The following is an 18,102-nucleotide window of genomic DNA, read 5'->3' on the forward strand; positions in this document are numbered from 1 at the left end:
GAGGGCCCAAATGCTATGTTACCTTTTTCCAGATGGCTGAAGAATGTGTGTGAGGGGTGTGTGGGGTCATCCACAATGCTGTTTGCTTTGCTGATGCAGCGTGTGTTATGAATGTTCATGATGGAGGGAAGAGAGATGCCGATGATCTTCTCAGCTGTCCTCATTATTTGCTGCAGGGAATGGCATTCTGAGACGGTGCAGTTCCCAAACTAGACAGTGATGCAGCTGCTTAGGATGCTCTCAATTGTCCCTCTGTAAAACATGTTCAGGATAAAGAGAGGGAGATGTGCTTTCATCAGCCTTCATAGGAAGTAGAGGGGCTTTCTTACTGATGGAGCTGGTGTTGAGTGACAGGGTGAAGATCTTCACCAGATGAACCCCCCTTGACACCAGCCCCCACGCCCATCTCTCCCACCCCTGTTTCACCCCCTGCTGATCTCGGATCAGTGGTGTGTTGGTTTATTGGATCATTTTCATGAATTGATGCAATAAAACTGGAACTAAATAAATACAACATGATGGTATGTTTACAGCCATTAAGAAGTTCTGGACACACATTCCATAGGAAGTACAGGCAAATTTCCTGAATGACTCTCAGCCCAATTTTGTTGTGCTCAGAATTAAGATGCACATCATTAAGCAAGATTACACACAAAGTTCCAAACAAAGAATGAAGTAAATGAGGTATGTAAACATCAGAAAAAAATATTTTTAAAAGAGCTCAAAAATATAAACAAAACAAAATATTGGGGCTCACTGTTGTGTACATGGTATAGCTGAGTGTATCAGACAGTCAAGTTTTAAGGAAAGAACATTCCTTGGCATGGATCTGTGCCATAGTGCTTGGTATGGTGAATTATGCCAAATCTAAAGAAAAGAAAAAACACAGCTGAATTACAGCACATTTATCTGCAACATGTCTTGCTTTTGAAGGCAAAAATTACACACACTTTTTTAATCCTTTAATGCATAAGTTGTTACTATGGAAACAAAAAAGTGCTGCTGTTGTAGAAAAATGCCTAATCAGAATTGAGAATTCAGTAGCACTATAGTATAACCCAATGGTTAAAATTTCAACTATCATTCTTTCTTTTGTAAAGCAGGGTTGATAAGCCATCTGTGTAGACATTTCAGAGAAATATTTTGTGTGTGTGTGTGTGTGTGTGTGTGAGAGAGAGAGAGAGAGAGCGAGAGAGAGAGAGAGAGATTCTGGGAGAGATCAAGTGCATCTCCGGTCATTGATCTCAGTTAATAAATCAGAAATATTCATGACAGCAGTGGAGGGCTTAAAACTCCTTGCTGCACTTGAGATGTTAAGAATACGTGCCTTTTTATGTCCCATTAATTCCTTCCAGAAATGGAAACTTCGTTCAGTGGCTTGCCTCGAGGGAAAAAGCAGAGCCCTTTATAAGGATGTGCTTGAGTTTAAAGGACAACGTGCAGTCTATATGTGCGGCTAGCAAATGCTGAACAGGTTCAGATGGCTTCTTCATATACATAACACACTCATAGGTGAAGCAACTAAATGCCTGTAGCCCTTGAAAAACTCTGGGTAGCTGCCATGGCTGTGGTGAGCTAGAGCTGCTGGGTTTTACTGACATGCCTACTGGCAACATTCCCATTTCTATTTATGAGGCATTTCTGTCACCATAGACACAAGACAAAGTTAATTACTGTCTCAACTCCAGTTCTGCAAAAGACTAATCAGTCTTAAAGGAATACTTTGATGAAAATGGCATTTACATAATTTTTCTTCACCTCAGTTGTGACCTGGATATGATCAGCATCTTTTATTACTTGCACTCTATAGCACTGGAGCTCTGAGGCCAGTGTTTATCACTGTGTAAATCACCACACACTCACCTCAGAGTTGTTTAGATACTTCAGCAGATTTAGTTTAGTATAAATTAGTAAATTAGTATTAGTATAAATTCTGACAATGATTGACACAGTAGAAAAAACAAATTTTAAAAACCAAAATCTGTCTGCACACATGGCTAATTGTTAGTGAACACCTGACTGTAAAAGTCTTGCCTGAAGTCTGAGAACACTGAAGAGATTTTTAGAAACTTTTAAAACATTTCTTTAAAACATTCTATTTATTTTCTGTAATAACTGAATTCCATAGTGATTTGGACCTCAATGTTTATGTGCTTGTAAAACATGCGTTTCAAATTTAATCCCCAAATTGCTGTTATGATAATCTTCATTCTCCTGGGAAGGCTTTCCACTAGATTTTGAAGAATGGCTATGCATATATGTACCCTATAAGAGTGAGAAAAGAAGATCTTGCTTGTTTGTTTTAGGCACTAACAGTGAATCCTGTTTGATCCTTGTGCAAAGTTGGCACTCCAATACATCTTAAAGGTGTTCAGTAGGGTTGGGGTCAGAGCTCTGTGTAGGACACTAAAGTTCTTCAACACCATCCTTTCTATATCATGTATATATACAGTGTCGCTTGAATATATTCCTTTCATATATTCCTACATTTCTGCATAAATATGACCCAAAACATCATCAGATAAGACCTAAAAGTAAACAAAGAAAATGCAACCAAATAAGCCAACAATATTATACTTCTTTATTTATTTACTGAGAAAATGATCCAGCATTACATATCTGTGATTTGCAAAAGTATGTGAAACTTTGATTTTAGTATTTGTTGTGAGCCCTTGTGCAACAATAACTAAAAAAGTTATAAAGATCCCGGTAACTTTTTTCAATCCTGCACAACAGCTTAGAAGAATGTTGTTCCATTCCTCAGTACAGAAGAGCTTCAAAACTCAGATTTTTTGTGGGTGTCCTTACAGTATATGAACTGCTTGCTTCAGGTCCTTCCACATTTTTTCTTTTGGATTAAGGCCAGGACTTTGACTTGGCCATTCTAAAACATTATCTTTGTTATCATTATCGCTAAAGTAAAGTTGTGATAAATGAGGCCCAGTGTTTTTAAAGTTTGTTTTGATTTGATAATACTAAACCTACTGAGACAAAATCAATAGCAACTTTGCAGAAGAACTGTAATCATATTCTCAGAACAACCAGGTTTTCTTATAGCTTATAGCAATTTCTTATATCTGATGTAAGTGATGCAAGTTTAAATATAATGGATTTATTTTTTAGTAGTAATATTCATTCATTCATTCATTCATCTTCTACCACTTATCCGAACTACCTCGGGTCACGGGGAGCCTGTGCCTATCTCAGGCGTCATCGGGCATCAAGGCAGGATACACCCTGGACGGAGTGCCAACCCATCGCAGGGCACACACACACTCTCATTCACTCACGCAATCACACACTAGGGACAATTTTCCAGAGATGCCAATCAACCTACCATGCATGTCTTTGGACCGGGGGAGGAAACCGGAGTACCCGGAGGAAACCCCCGAGACACGGGGAGAACATGCAAACTCCACACACACAAGGTGGAGGCGGGAATCGAACCCCGACCCTGGAGGTGTGAGGCGAACGTGCTAACCACTAAGCCACCGTGCCCCCCTAGTAGTAATATATTCAATGTAAAAAAATTTTTTTTTAATATTTTAGTAATTTCTCCTATTTCAAAAAGTTATTTTAATATTGAATACGTGGTATTTTAATACCAGTGGTGTTTATTTTAATCAATAAATCCAAATTTTAAAATGAAAAAAAGCTCTCTGATAGACCAAACACCACAAACTCCAATAATATCTTAGTCTCGACAGGATAATGTTTTGGATTTTTGGATTGCTTTCTAACAAGCTTTTGGCCTTTCATGCTTTCATACAATGAATCGGTGAGAAAAGACCTTGCTTGTTCTAGGTGCTAACAGTGAATCCTGTATGAGGTTGTTGAAATGACTGTATTACTAGTCACTGCTCATCACAATTACAATACCAACTAATAAATTAACACCAGAGCTATAAAAAAACAAATATTTAAATATAAGTATATTTAATGTATTTTAATGTTAACATTATCATTCTTTTGGTTGTTTAATTTCCAACAGTATTTGGAGTGTTTGAATATAAATGTATATTTCTAAAACAGTTCTAGTAAATATTTGCGGTGTTTATGACTCTGTTGGCCTTCCATCCAGAGCACTCACGCCTAGTATAAAGGCGTGCTAGAGTTAGAATAAGAAGCAACAACGCCACCAAACTAATGCTCTCCGGAGGAAGCTTCATCCGCAAGGTAATAATGATCCTGATTTACTTTTGGAGCAGTTTTAACTTCCTGCATTTGGTCGTAACGATTCCTGTTCTATTAAAACTTTGTGGGTTAAAGTTACTTTCTTCATAAAACAAAGGCATATTATACATTGCACTATATGTGTATGTGTGTAAAGGCAAGCATCTATAATCAGTTGTAAGGGAAAAACAGATGAACTCACATGATTCAAACATTTGATGTGTGTGACATAGCTTTTAATTGTTTATCTATACAATTTAACTATATAACTAGTCATAACAATGTTCCCTATAACCACTTTCAGTTTAGATGGTTCCTTTTCTACTGATGTCATCCTGAGTAGTTATTCATATCAGATGGATTTCTGCTAAATGGAACACTTACTTCTGTTTTATTTCTATTCAGTGTTCTTAGTTGATGGGTCAATATGTGGAATAGTAAAAGTGGAATGGAAAACTCGTGTAATAGGTTTGTAAGAGTCTAATCCTGGTTTTGAGGGATTTTCGTTATACATTTATGGGTCCAAGCACCAAAGTCAACTCAGAGAGAATGTTTTAATAGAAAGCTCTATGGCTCCAAAAATATTAATTGGGAGAATGATTAAAACTCTCTCATTTTTTATCGCTTATCCGAACTACCTCGGGTCACGGGGAGCCCGTGCCCCGAGGGAGAACATGCAAACTCCACACACACAAGGCGGAGGCGGGAATCGAACCCCCAACCCTGGAGGTGTGAGGCGAACGTGCTAACCACTAAGCCACCGTGCCCCCCAGAATGATTACTAATGTTATTTATTACATTTTTATACCCTGAGAGGGTCAGTGGAATTTATTCTACAGTTAAATGTCAAAGTCAAACTAAAGTCTAAGTCAGATTTTTGGATTCGTGACATTCTGACATACAATGCTAGTATAACACACAATAAGAGTGGTATTGTGAAGGGGGGGAAAATGACCCAATCATAAACATTAGAGATAAAGGTAGGTCTCTTTAGCTCCTAAAAACAAAAGAGCAAGTCCTTCATTTCTCACTCATTATTTTCTGAGGCAACATTCAATCATATTAATGTGAAATCCATAGAAACATTAAGTAATGGAGATGCAGACTCATGCAATGCAATGGTTCTTCATCTGTTTAGAAAAAGATTTTTTTTTTGGTTGTGAGTGAGTTTGGTCTTTGGCTTATTTGTTAAGCCTTTATTCTGAGCATGCTGTTTTGACAAACAGATCCATCTTTTAAAAGGGCCGCCTGGTGCCAAAGTCTGCTCTTGTCCAGTAAACAGTGAATGGGCTTTTAGTCATGTTGCCAGAGTTTTACCAAAAAAGGGGAAAAAAATCTTGAAAACAAACATTTCACTACAAATAAACATTACAAATAATGGAGTCATAACAAATGGTCCAGTTGCTACAACCTTTTTAAATAATCAAAATTTCCTTCGTATTTGCAATGTGACATTTACTTTTCTAGTTTAGCACTGAAGACACAATGCTACTAAAACAACCTGGTCAAGACCTAAATTTAATTTTATTTTCCTATAAGTCTCTATGCCGTTTTTGCAGCAAATGTAGCCTATGGTGGAAAATCACTTACTCAAAGTGTGACACTATGCCAGCAGATTTTTACTTTTTTTTTTTTTAACCGCAAAAAAGTACTAGGCAAAAATATGGGAAACTATGAATATGTGTGCGTGAAAACAGTGAATCAAACAATAATACAAAGGCCTGGTAATGTTGAGAACATAAAAGTGAACCAAGCATATACTTATAGACACTGTATATACATGTACAGTGAACTGTGAGTAAGAGAGTCTGATTGAGAGTGAATGTGTATGTCTGATTGAGACAGATGTGCTAAATCAGTATCTGGAGGGAGTACATCCCATTGTTTTTTTTAATGTAGATCCTGTGGATTGCTGTGTTGTGACATCATCTACAATGGATAACTGTAAAAAATGTTTTATTTATTTATTCATTTTAAAATATGTTAATCTCTTAAAATCGCAAGCTTGTGTGATTAAAGATAAATCATTTGAGAACTTTTTTCATCCTCAACATGTAAAGATGGAAAAAAATGTAAACAAAAAAATTTGATAATAATCTAATAGCATAAATGTGGACACCATTACACTAATGTTCAGTTGAAACACCTTTTGATTTGACTTTTTAATCAATTTGGATTGACAAAACCAGACCTGAATCCATCTAAAAATCTGTGGCGTGACCTGAAGCTGGCTGTGCAAAGGAAATGCATTTACAATTTGATGGATCTAGACTGTTTTTGCAAGAAAACGTGAGAGGATTTTGCCTCGTTAATATGTGCCATGTTATTAGATTCTTATCCAAAAAGAACGAGAGTGAAAAAAATCAAAAGGTGCTTCCACAAAGTATTAGTTTAGGAAATGCAACAGATGCAACTGGGTTATTGTTCCCTATTTTTCCCTCAAAAGTTTCTGATTGCTTTTAATAAAGTGTTGTACATTGTACTTTCACATCAAGGGCTAAAAGTGTTCTGACCTGATTTATCTTTTTCATTTCTTTATATCAGAAAAACCTGCCATATAAAAACCTATAGACTTTTTATATCCATGGAAGGTCTGTTTTTATTTTTACAGATCACCTGTGGCCCATGACATCTCTCTCTCTCTCTCTCTATATATATATATATATATATATGTATATGGGGGGCACGGTGGCTTAGTGGGTAGCACGTTCGCCTCACACCTCCAGGGTCGGGGTTCGATTCCCGCCTCCACCGTGTGTGTGTGTGTGGAGTTTGCATGTTCTCCCCATGCCTCGGGGGTTTCCTCCGGGTACTCCGGTTTCCTCCCCCGGTCCAAAGACATGCATGGTAGGTTGATTGGCATCTCTTGTCCCTAGCATGTGATTGCGTGAGTGAATGAGAGTGTGTGTGTGCCCTGCGATGGGTTGGCACTCCGTCCAGGGTGTATCCTGCCTTGATGCCCGATGACGCCTGAGATAGGCACAGGCTCCCCGTGACCCGAGGTAGTTCGGATAAGCGGTAGAAGATGAATGAATGAATTTTATATATATATATATATATATATAGGTTTAGACGTCTCTGTGTTAAGTTACTGCAAACCTATGAAGGAAATGCACTATTATAACATATTTAAAAGCACCACTAGCAGTAAAATGCTTTAATCCTGTATTACCATCATTCAAGTTAATTTTATTTAAGTCAGAAACAGGTATAATTGAACTGAGACTTCGAACAACAGCTAACATTTGGGTTTTGTTTCAGTTATCCAATAAAGTCATAATATTGGGTTAAGGTTAGCTTGGGTGTTAATTTTTTTAATAGCCACTATCTTATAATCATAATTGTTGATGTATGATGAATCATATAGTCTATCACCTTACAGACTTCAGCTGACTAAAATGTGAATTGCAAGTGTTCTTAAAAATACTGTATGATGAATGTCACTGACGTTTATCTTGCCATTAATGTCAAAAAATGTGTTGTTTTTTATGTTTGTGCAAGTAGCCCATTAGCTCCTTGTAGCATACAGTATACTCTCATCCCTGCTCATTCATTCAATTGTTCAATCAGACAATCATGTGACAGCAGAGGAATTTGCTTCACTTAAGGTTTTTGGTATATCTGGACAGGCTGATTTTAGCATTTCAGAAACTCTTATCTCCTGGGGATCACTTTCAGACACAGAAAAATGTGTAAGGTTCCCAATGAGAAAACATCCAGTAAGCATTGGGTTCATCGTACAGAAATGGCTAGTTGATGAGAGAGTCTGTGCTAACTTTAATAAGCACTTATTGCAACCTTGGTTTGCAGAGGGTCATCTTAGAATGCACAACATATGGAACCTTGAGGTGGATGGGCTACAACAGCCCACTGGACCCCACATGATTTCACTCATGCCAGCCAAGAACAGGAATCTGAACAGGCTGACAGTGAGCACAGGTCACCAAGAACAGGGTAGTTGAAGACTGGAAATACATCGTCCGTTCTTCCTGTCTACATGAACTAGCCCATCTGCTACCAGCCATGTCTCATTCAAATTCACTAAATTTGCTAATTTTTTCAGCATTCTGGTGATGTTAAGCTGATTTTATGCATTCTGTTGGTGCTAGATAATTGGCAGATGGGAGAATTGCATGATATGCATGTGTACTTCCCTAATAAACTGGTCAGTGAATGAATATAGAAGTGTTGATCTGCAGATCATGCATAGGTACTGTTTTGATGATTATGTGTTTTGATTAATTTAGAAGATCTGGAGTGAAGCCCACAGGATGACACAATTACCCAACCAAAAGGACGAATTTTAAAAAGCATCAAATAAAGCAAGTCGTGCCACCACGATGTCACTCCATCCAAGCAATGAGACGTTAAACCTTTCCTACTGTTTTTCAATAAACAGACCTCCTTTCAGTGTCAACCACACCATCGCTTCGGCCTACTACTCAGGCGTGTTCTGTGTGCTGGGTCTCAGCTCTAATCTGTTCGCCTTTATTGTGCTGGTCAAGTCCTTCAAGGAAACACACAGCCGCTCTCGCTCATCCTTTCTTATATTTCTGGGGGGTCTGGTGATTACTGACTTCATGGGTCTGCTGGTCACTGGAGCCATTGTAGTCTCTTTCCACATCACAGGCTTCAAATGGATGGAAATAGATCCTTACTGTCACTTCTGCAACTTTATGGGCATGTCTATGGTGTTCTATGGCCTGTGTCCTCTCCTTTTGGGTGCCACAATGGCCGTGGAACGATTTGTAGGCATCACTTGTCCATTTGCACGCTCCACCAACAAGTCAAAGAGCAGAGTGTATACCATGGTGGGAAGCGTGTGGGTGACGGCCGGGTGTATCAGCCTGTTGCCTTCACTCGGTCTGGGCAGTTACCACCTCCAGATGCCAGGTTCATGGTGCTTCCTGAACATCAGCTCTTTCCCCCTGGATATGGCCTTCTGCCTGGTGTTCTCACTGGTTGGGCTAATATCTCTGGCTGTGTCCTTCATCCTAAACACAGTAAGCGTGGTCACCTTGCTGAGGGTCTGCTGTAGACAGTTCTCCGCTCAGCGTCGGAGAGACTATGAGGTGGAGATGATGGTACAGCTCATCCTTATCATGGTCATTGCATCCATCTGCTGGTGTCCACTCCTGGTAAGTGTGTGACTGTGTAAAATGAATGTGTGGTGTTTTTGTTTATCTTTGTGGAGTCTAAAGTTTTACTTGTTATGCATAAGAACTAAAACAGAAATAGGAGAGGAATGTTTATTAACTCTCTAGATCAGAGGTATTCAACTAAAATTTAAAGAGGTCCAGTAAGAGAAAATTTCTTGAAACAAAGGTCCGGAAGATCATAATGTCTAACTAGTTAGTGTGATATATATATTTAAGTAGCCTAGTAGTGGTATGAACATCTGCACGCATCAATACCTGTCTGTCAAATCAAATAAATTCAGTACAAGTCAAAAACCTTTTGACAATATTTATTGTTACGTAACATAGAACTGAACATATGTATGATTGTAGATATGTATAATGTTCTCTCATTACATAAATAAAAGTAGGGCTACATTTCAAGATAAGAGAAAATAAATAAAATGTGAAAATTTTGTATGTTTAAATAAAGTGCTTAACTTTCCCTTTTATATCTGAGTGAGAGAACTGAGCTCTAGCTTGGCTTGGCAGGATGTTAAAACTGGGCTTGAATGGAGTCAGGGCCGTTCTCATACACATGTGGAGGTGCTCATTAGTGACCCTGGAATATTTATTTTGATTATGTTCATTGTAGAGAAAGCTGCCTTGCAGTTGTATGTAAAGCCAAACATGGTCAGGATGTACAGGGCTACTTTTCTCAGACCTGGGAAAGCTGTCTCAGGGAAGTTGTCTTCAGATTTGAGTGCATGTGTTTGTTCAAAACCTTTTATGTTTTGTCTCATAATGGCATTTCACATTGCCACTTTTTATATGAGACACACTGGTTTAGTGTGAAGTGTGAACAGAAATCAGTCTCAGTCTCACTCGTCTGTTTCTCTCCCTTTCTCCGTCTCACTCGTCTGTTTCTCTCCCTTTCTCCGTCTCACTCGTCTGTTTCTCTCCCTTTCTCTGTCTCACTCGTCTGTTTCTCTCCCTTTCTCTGTCTCACTCGTCTGTTTCTCTCCCTTTCTCCGTCTCACTCGTCTGTTTCTCTCCCTTTCTCCGTCTCACTCGTCTGTTTCTCTCCCTTTCTCCGTCTCACTCGTCTGTTTCTCTCCCTTTCTCCGTCTCACTCGTCTGTTTCTCTCCCTTTCTCCGTCTCACTCGTCTGTTTCTCTCCCTTTCTCCGTCTCACTCGTCTGTTTCTCTCCCTTTCTCCGTCTCACTCGTCTGTTTCTCTCCCTTTGTTTTCTACATGTATCGCTATCTTTCTTTCATGTGTAACTTTACTCTAATTCTCTCTCATCTGTCTTGCACTGTTGAGTCGCAGGGTTTACTTCAGGAATGCACAGACTTGATTGGCTGAGTGTTATCATGTGGGATGGTTTAACTCGCATACAATTGGTCTGTGCGTTTACACTACCACTACCGTAAAGATTGCAAAAGCTGCGCCGATTAAAATAGAAGCGCTTAGTCAAGTTTTAAATCAGAACCTTTTGTTTTAGCTGTAGGTCCGGGTCCGTATTGGACAGCTTCTGGGTCTGGACCCGGACCGCGGTCCGCCTGTTAGTGACCTATGCTCTAGAGAGTCACAGTCTAGAGATTCATCTAAAATATGACTAAAATATAATTTCCTTTATATAATAAAGGAAGGGATCAGTAAAAAAAAATAGAATGTGCTGGATTTCATATAAGCATTTAGACAAAAAAATTGGTGTTCATGGAAATCACATTAATTCAGAAAAATACGCATCTTATTTATGCTTATTTATGTATATTATGCATACAAAGACTTCTTTAAATATTGACTTGATCAGCTATGTTATATAAATTGCATGGATTAGTGCACTTTTCTATATGAAGTATACTTTCTAATTTAAATTGCTTATTTTATTACGTTTAAAGCACTTAGCAGATGCCTTTTTCCAATTATACCTATAGAAGTGCTTTGTGGTGTCTATCCTCATGCTAGTCTACTAGGTCAGGAACTAAGTATACCTACAAGAAAATTCTGAAAAAATGGGGAAAAAACAGTCATTTTGTATTATGGTCGTTAATATAAAGAATATAAAAAAATATAGAAAGCAAGCCAAAACAAATGCATAAATTAATAAAACTAAAATTACAAATAAAACTAATAATTTAATTATGACAAAAGAACTGCCACTGTATTAAAGGAGGACATGCCTCAGCTGACGGAAGGTTTATTGCCCACTTACTGTTATTAAACAGATTAATAAAATATTTTGATTGGCAAAGACGTATGTCAAAATAACTTCCACTTCTTCCTTTCCTCCTGTCTGTGCACTTGAACTTTTATGGAGTATTATAGATATTACCACATGCAAAATAGGTGTGTTGTAAACACGTGACGTGATCAGCATGCGTATACGCTGCTAAGTACAAAGAAAATAGTTTTTTTCAAAAGATTTGTAAATCAAGCTGAAATTTATTTTCAGGTTGGCTTACATGCACATTTACATTTAACTTTAGTAAAATATTAATGAATGAAATCCAGAGTGCCCAGTTTATTTTAACCCAAACACAATTGATAAGAAAATACATAGAAAATACATAGAAAATACAAGTGTTTTCTCCTTCCTTTGGAGATCATGTATATAAATTCAATGCCACAGCCATCCATGTCCACCAGTACAAGAGAGCATCTCTGTGTACTCACACGTTATATGCTCTGTCAGCTTATTCATGTGGAAGTGGGTTCATAGCACTTTCCTCCAAGTGTGTTATACCAGATTGGAAATACATACAGTCTGTGATACAATCAGCTCGCTGCATTGCTTCCACTTCCTCTGGCTGATGAGTGGAAATTGGCCAAGACCAAATTAGGGAGAAAGACAGAAAAAAGCAACCATTTAGACGCTCCTCTTAGGATCTGAGAACAAGCAGGTAGCAAGTTTCACAAAGATTTATGGGAAAATATCAGGAATTTATTCCTGAAAAGTTACTTATTCGTTTCTTCGTACCCACTGTAGCATCTCCAGTTCACCCTAGGAGTATGCAAGTCTGAATTTCAACTGGGAGAAGAGTTTTTTGTGCAGGATTTTGGTTTTACAGAAAAGTATTTCTTATTTAATATTCAGCGGCATCACACTGTTGTAACGAGCATGTCTGTAATACCCACACTTTTTCTACACTATTTTCGGTGGACACATCCTTGACTTGGATCTGTGTATAGAGCAAAATATAATTACAATATCAGTCAGGAATTTGTATTTGTAGCAAATGCTGCCATGATGGTGTACACTGTGTGTTTATTAATCATTTAAATTGTATACAATACAATGATATTTTATATAAATCACAATGATGGCATTAAATTAAATTTGGAGTGATTTTGCCTCCTTACTTTCTCGTCGAACAGCACACTGTGACAAGGCTGCACTCAGGAAATGTGCTATGCTCTGGAAGTGCAGCAGCCTAATTATGTTGAATGCTGATAAGCCACCACTGGAAGAATCATCTCCGGTGGTGGACAACACAGGAAGTAAACCTCTGGATACTGAGCACTTGTGCATCACGTCAAATAGTCGTATATGCACTTGAAATGTCTATAACTAAGCCCACATTTGAAAATGATAATCAAATCTGTAATCAACTACAGTCTAGTTAATAGTTCATTCTAAACTAATATATAGAAATATATTTCAAAGTGATAATATACACAACTGTGAGGATAGAGGAGACCTACATATTTTAGTATGGCTTCTCAGTACACTGCATGTTCATGGTTCATGGTATTGTTATATTAATCAGCCTACAAATGAACACCTCATTGTTTTTTGTTTTTTTTGTGTGGTCAATGTCATTTCATGCATTTGGACTGTAACTACTTAAAAAATGTTGTATTCAAAAGCACCTGAAACTTAAACTAGCATTTTACACAGCTGTTGAAAGCTGAAAATGTGAATTCCCTTTGGGATCTTTTTACTCTATTCATATGCCCCAATTTCAGATTTGTATTTATTTATTTACTTATTATACAGTTTCAAGGCACCTACCAACCTCCTTTTACTCCCTCTAATCCTTTCAACTTTTTCTCTGTGTTGTGGATGAAACAGCCGAGGGAACTGAAGTGGTTTGTCTATGACATTTTAGAAAGCTTTGTCATTAGCATTGTGGATAATGAAAACAATCAGGAAATGTGTGTCCCAAGAAGGCCAACACAGTGTGGGGATTTTCCTGGAATTGACTAACATTGTTTCCCCGGACAGATTTACATTCTGAAGACCGTTTTATCTGCTGATGCTGTCGACCCATATTTTGTTCTCTTGTGCCTTCGAATGGCCACCGTCAATCAGATATTCGACCCCTGGATTTACATCCTCTGTCAGAAGTCTAGACTGAGGCGAGTAGATTCCAGATGAATCCAGATTAACAACTAGCATTGATTCCTTTTTAACTGACTGAATTGAGATAAAACCGACAGAAGCGAATTAAAATGTCTCCCTTGCTAGCTGCGAGCATATTGGCTAGGCCAGGGGTCTTCATTATTATCCACAGAGGCCCAGTGTATCTGCAGGAAGACCAATCTGAACTGATTTAACACGTTCAGACAGGAATGGCTTGGTTGGAATGAACCTGTAACCACAGCCACACCAGTCTATTGTGGGTAATATTGAAGATCGCTGGGCTAAGCTGCAGTGCCTGTCAGTAGATTGAGCTTTTACTTGAGCTTACGTTTCTTAAAAAGTTTCTGAAAGCGTCTAAACAATAATACTTTATAACTAATTTTATAACTCATTATGCTTTTAACCTACATTTCAGCATTGTGTGTGTGTGTTTGTGTGTGTGCGTGCATGTGTGAGTGTGTGTGTGTGTGTGTGTGTGTGTGTGTGTGCGCTGTTCAAGAAAACAATTCTTTTTAAGTAGTAATTCACCTTTTTTTATACGATTTACTTAAAAACATGTTGACATGAGTCTGATGTTTTTTAGATTTGCACTATAGCTATAAGGAAGTTTAAATTCACCTATAAAATGTACATTTATCTAGTCCATAATATTGATATTGTATTGTTAATATTGTTTTTTGGGTTGATTGTTTGTTTGTTAATTTCTTAATGATTGTTAATGATTTTATGACACCCCAAATTGTCCAATTTCAGATCATAAGATAACAAAGTATCAGACTTGTTAGCTAAAATTAGACCAATAATTTCAAGTAAATATAAAAAAAAAAGGAAATTATAAATTTAATTTAATAATGACCACAATATTTGATTTTGTTTGTCTGTGTACTGTTGGTAAATAGACTGCTAGCTCACCACAAATGATCTAACAATCACACAAAATATGTCTTTAGGGTGAGGATCACAAACCCTTAAATTCCACTCCCTATGTAACATTGCCTTCCAAAATATGGCAAAGCCCTGCCATCTAAAATATACATTTTCACTTGTTTGCAGAAAGTGATATGGACAATAACAGTCCACTTTGAAACCTTTATATAAAAATGGAAGGCAGTACAGTGATGCAACAGGTAGCATTGCTGCCTCACATCTCCAGGGTCCTTAGTTCAATCCTGAACCTGGATTACTCTCACATACTCTCACTGTCTGTGTAGGTTTTCTTCAGGTTCTCATATTATGTTTCCACTTCCAAAAGACATGCTGATAGGACGATTGTCTACCTAAAATTGTGCCTAGATGAGAATGCATGTTTCTGAACCCATGATGGCCTTTCAGCTGCTTACTCCCTGATGGAAAGCATCATATGGCAGTGGTGTATAAAAAGCTATTTAAGAGCAACTGATCTTTAACCTTCAGCATAAATGTGTTAAACAGTTTCTCATGACTGTGAGTGTATCTGTGTTATTTCATGCAGTTGGTACCAGCTGCTGTCAGGAATTACATAACAAGCAGAGCTCAAGGAAAATCATATCTCAACCTGAATGAGAGAGTTTAATGGAGACTTGAATGTGCATGAGTGCTTGCTGTAGTTATTTGCATGCATGCATGTATGTGAACTGCTCTGTAGTTGTCCTGCATGAATGTACATAAAGACTCTATACAAGTGTATTCTCTCTGTAGATCCAATTAATCTCTTACTATCTCTCTCCATTTTATAATTTTTCTCCATTTCAATGTATGTAGGTGTTTATTACACAGACAGTCTTGTCTGCATCAAAGCCATTCATCACAGAACTGTTGCGCTACATTCGCTTTGCTACCTGGAACCAGATCCTGGACCCCTGGGTCTACATCCTCTTCCGACGTTCCGTGCTAAAGCGGGTCTTTACCGGCATGGACTGGTCTCGTGGCTCCAGCCTTTACAGATCTTCAGCCACCTCCATGCACAGACTCACTCGTGCCTCCATAGCACCCCCTGAGAGTCCCACCGTGCAAATAGACGAACCACAGCGGAAAGATATTTTATTGTCAAAGCACAGAAACTCTTCTCCTTCTTGAGCAAAACTCAGGTCTTTTGGTTTTTAAAGCTTTAGGAGTAATTTCTGTTTGTGTGAAGTCTGATGTAACATGAGTTTTAAACAGTTCATCCTTCTTTCATGGCTACATGTATTAATATTTGGATCACGTTTGTCAACGTTGCCCTTACCAATAGAGACTTTTAATAGTCTAGTTCAGGGGTCGGCAACCTTAAACACTCAAAGAGCCATTTGGACCCATTTCCCACAGAAAAAAAAGCTCAGGGAGCCACAAAACCCTTTTAACATATAAAATGAAGATAACACTGCATATATAATTTTTTACCTTTATGGAAAGTATAGAAAAAACTGTAGTGTGTTGCATTTATGAAATCAATGAACTGCTACCGAGTAAACAAAATTTTTTTTTCTGCAGGCAAACAAAAATATTTTGAACAGTTTGAACTAACCTGAACAAAAAAGACGCTGAGTTGAAGGTTACTTTCAAATAAAATGTTCAATGTCTAATTGAGTCCTCTTTGTATTCATGACATTTTTGGCAGCAAACCAAAAATGCGTCTGTTTCTGTGTGTCGGATTTCACAAATCGGCAGTTATGATGCATATTTTGAGCGACAAAAGAATTAAACATGGTTTATTTTAATGTTACAATAGCATCATAATCTTAGAATTTCATTTTTTAAAAAACTAACTAAAATAAATTGAAATTAAATATTTATTTTCCGAATCTACAGGGAGCCACAGCAGAGGGATGAAAGGGATGAGAGGCTATAAAATAATTCTGTGTGAAATCAAGGGTAAAAGCAACTATATAAAATAGCTCGGTTTAAAATGCCAAAATGTTGGCAAAATGGATGTTGTAATGTATGTTCCTGAAAAACTTTTATAATATTTATCATGGAACTTTTTCTAATGCAACAGTCAAATCTGATAAACCATATGGATAGACATCTGTTACACGTTACAAGCAAATCAAAATCAATCCATCTGCCAGAAACTCCCAGAACCTGCTTGCTCCCCAGTCTCTGCCAGTCAACTTCACAGAGGCTCACAGGTTTACTAATCACTCTCACTTGTAGCTCATTAGTGTATTTTCATATATTCACTCAATTCAAGCTGCTTCTGTGCCAAGTGTTGTTGTTTGTGTTTTTTGCCTGCTGTTCTGAGCCTTTTGTTCTGTTGGGTTTGTTTCAATATCTCTTTTATTTTATACCACGAGATTGAAGAGTAGATCTTATAAATGGATTGGCCAGAATGTGTTGATTTATATTATCTAACAAATTCCTTTATGAAATAAAATATATACTTTTTTATTGCATTTATTGTAATACATTATTGTTTCTAGTAACAGCTCATTCCTGGAAAGGTAGTATGGTGGATATGCATTTATTCTAATGACAAAGTTTTGTTATTTCAAAAATAAAAACATATTGATACATATTGTTTTTATTTCCTATTCACTGACGAAGTCTCCAGGCACAGAATGATTTGTGAGTGCTTTACTAACTTCACAATAGAGAAACCATAGAAGCTAGTTAGGGAGTGTATTCATTTCTCATATGCACTCTGACAGTTAATGTAGAAAAACCTGATTTGCTTTGATGCATTTCCAAAATACTGTAGGTGTCTTAAGAGATGAAACTGATTAGGCAGTTAAGAATCTGTATACACTGTGAGTTCAAGTTAAATAATATTGTTTGTGTGTGTGTTGTGGCATGTATAAACCTGTCCATGATATCCTGTACTAGCTTTGAGAGAAACATTCAGGAATAAAGCCTATAAAATACAGCCTCTAAGACTATTATTGTACACGTGCAAATAATTAGCAGAATGTTTGAATAGTTGAATTATGTGTAGAAAACAAATCTATACTGAGGACACCAGAAAAGAATATTTTTATTTTTTAATATTTATACCTTACACAAAAAAGGTTATATTTTTATTTTGAGAAGCCATAGTCTAAATGAGATATAAAAATGAGTCAACTAAGAGATATTTGTGATTTTTTTCTGTATTGGAAAAAAGATCTAACTGGACTAAGCCAAGGCAGAACACTGTGGATCTGGATCACAGACTTTAAAACCTAAAAAGGAAGCATGAATGTAGCGGAAGAGTCACACAGTCAAACAGTGATGTGATCAAACTTTTCTACTCCAATTCTGAGAAATGTGAAAGAATATCATATGACATTTTGAAAACCTGATTTATGGAAACAGAATAGTTTTATTCCAGATTTCTTTGGTGTACTTGTACACTAATCATGCTAAGCCCCAAATAAAAGCAGCAAATGCTCATTTCTGTGCAAATTCTGTCATATTGCATTATTATTATTATTATTATTATTATTATTATTATTATTATTATTATTATTATTATCTGAACACATTAAAATCTGAACACATTTAAGGAT

General features: G+C 37.2%; 1 protein-coding gene across 3 annotated transcripts; it reads left to right on the top strand.

The window, feature by feature from the left end:
- Positions 1-4,113: 4,113 nt before the first annotated feature.
- On the top strand, positions 4,114-17,480 carry tbxa2r (thromboxane A2 receptor). Of its 3 annotated transcripts, XM_060882236.1 has the most exons (4): positions 4,114-4,176; positions 8,421-9,311; positions 13,523-13,656; positions 15,401-15,539. In XM_060882236.1, exons 2-4 carry the CDS (start codon positions 8,514-8,516, stop codon positions 15,531-15,533), a joined length of 1,065 nt encoding a protein of 354 aa, XP_060738219.1. In that variant the 5' UTR covers positions 4,114-4,176; positions 8,421-8,513; the 3' UTR covers positions 15,534-15,539. The 3 variants fall into 3 exon arrangements, with proteins under 3 accessions (XP_060738219.1, XP_060738201.1, XP_060738209.1); XM_060882218.1 differs by lacking the exon at positions 13,523-13,656 and having other exon boundaries at positions 15,401-17,480; XM_060882226.1 differs by lacking the exon at positions 13,523-13,656 and having other exon boundaries at positions 4,155-4,176; positions 8,424-9,311; positions 15,401-17,480.
- The last annotated feature ends 622 nt before the right edge of the window (positions 17,481-18,102 follow it).

Source organism: Tachysurus vachellii, chromosome 1 (assembly GCF_030014155.1).
Source record: "Tachysurus vachellii isolate PV-2020 chromosome 1, HZAU_Pvac_v1, whole genome shotgun sequence".
NCBI lineage: Eukaryota > Metazoa > Chordata > Actinopteri > Siluriformes > Bagridae > Tachysurus > Tachysurus vachellii.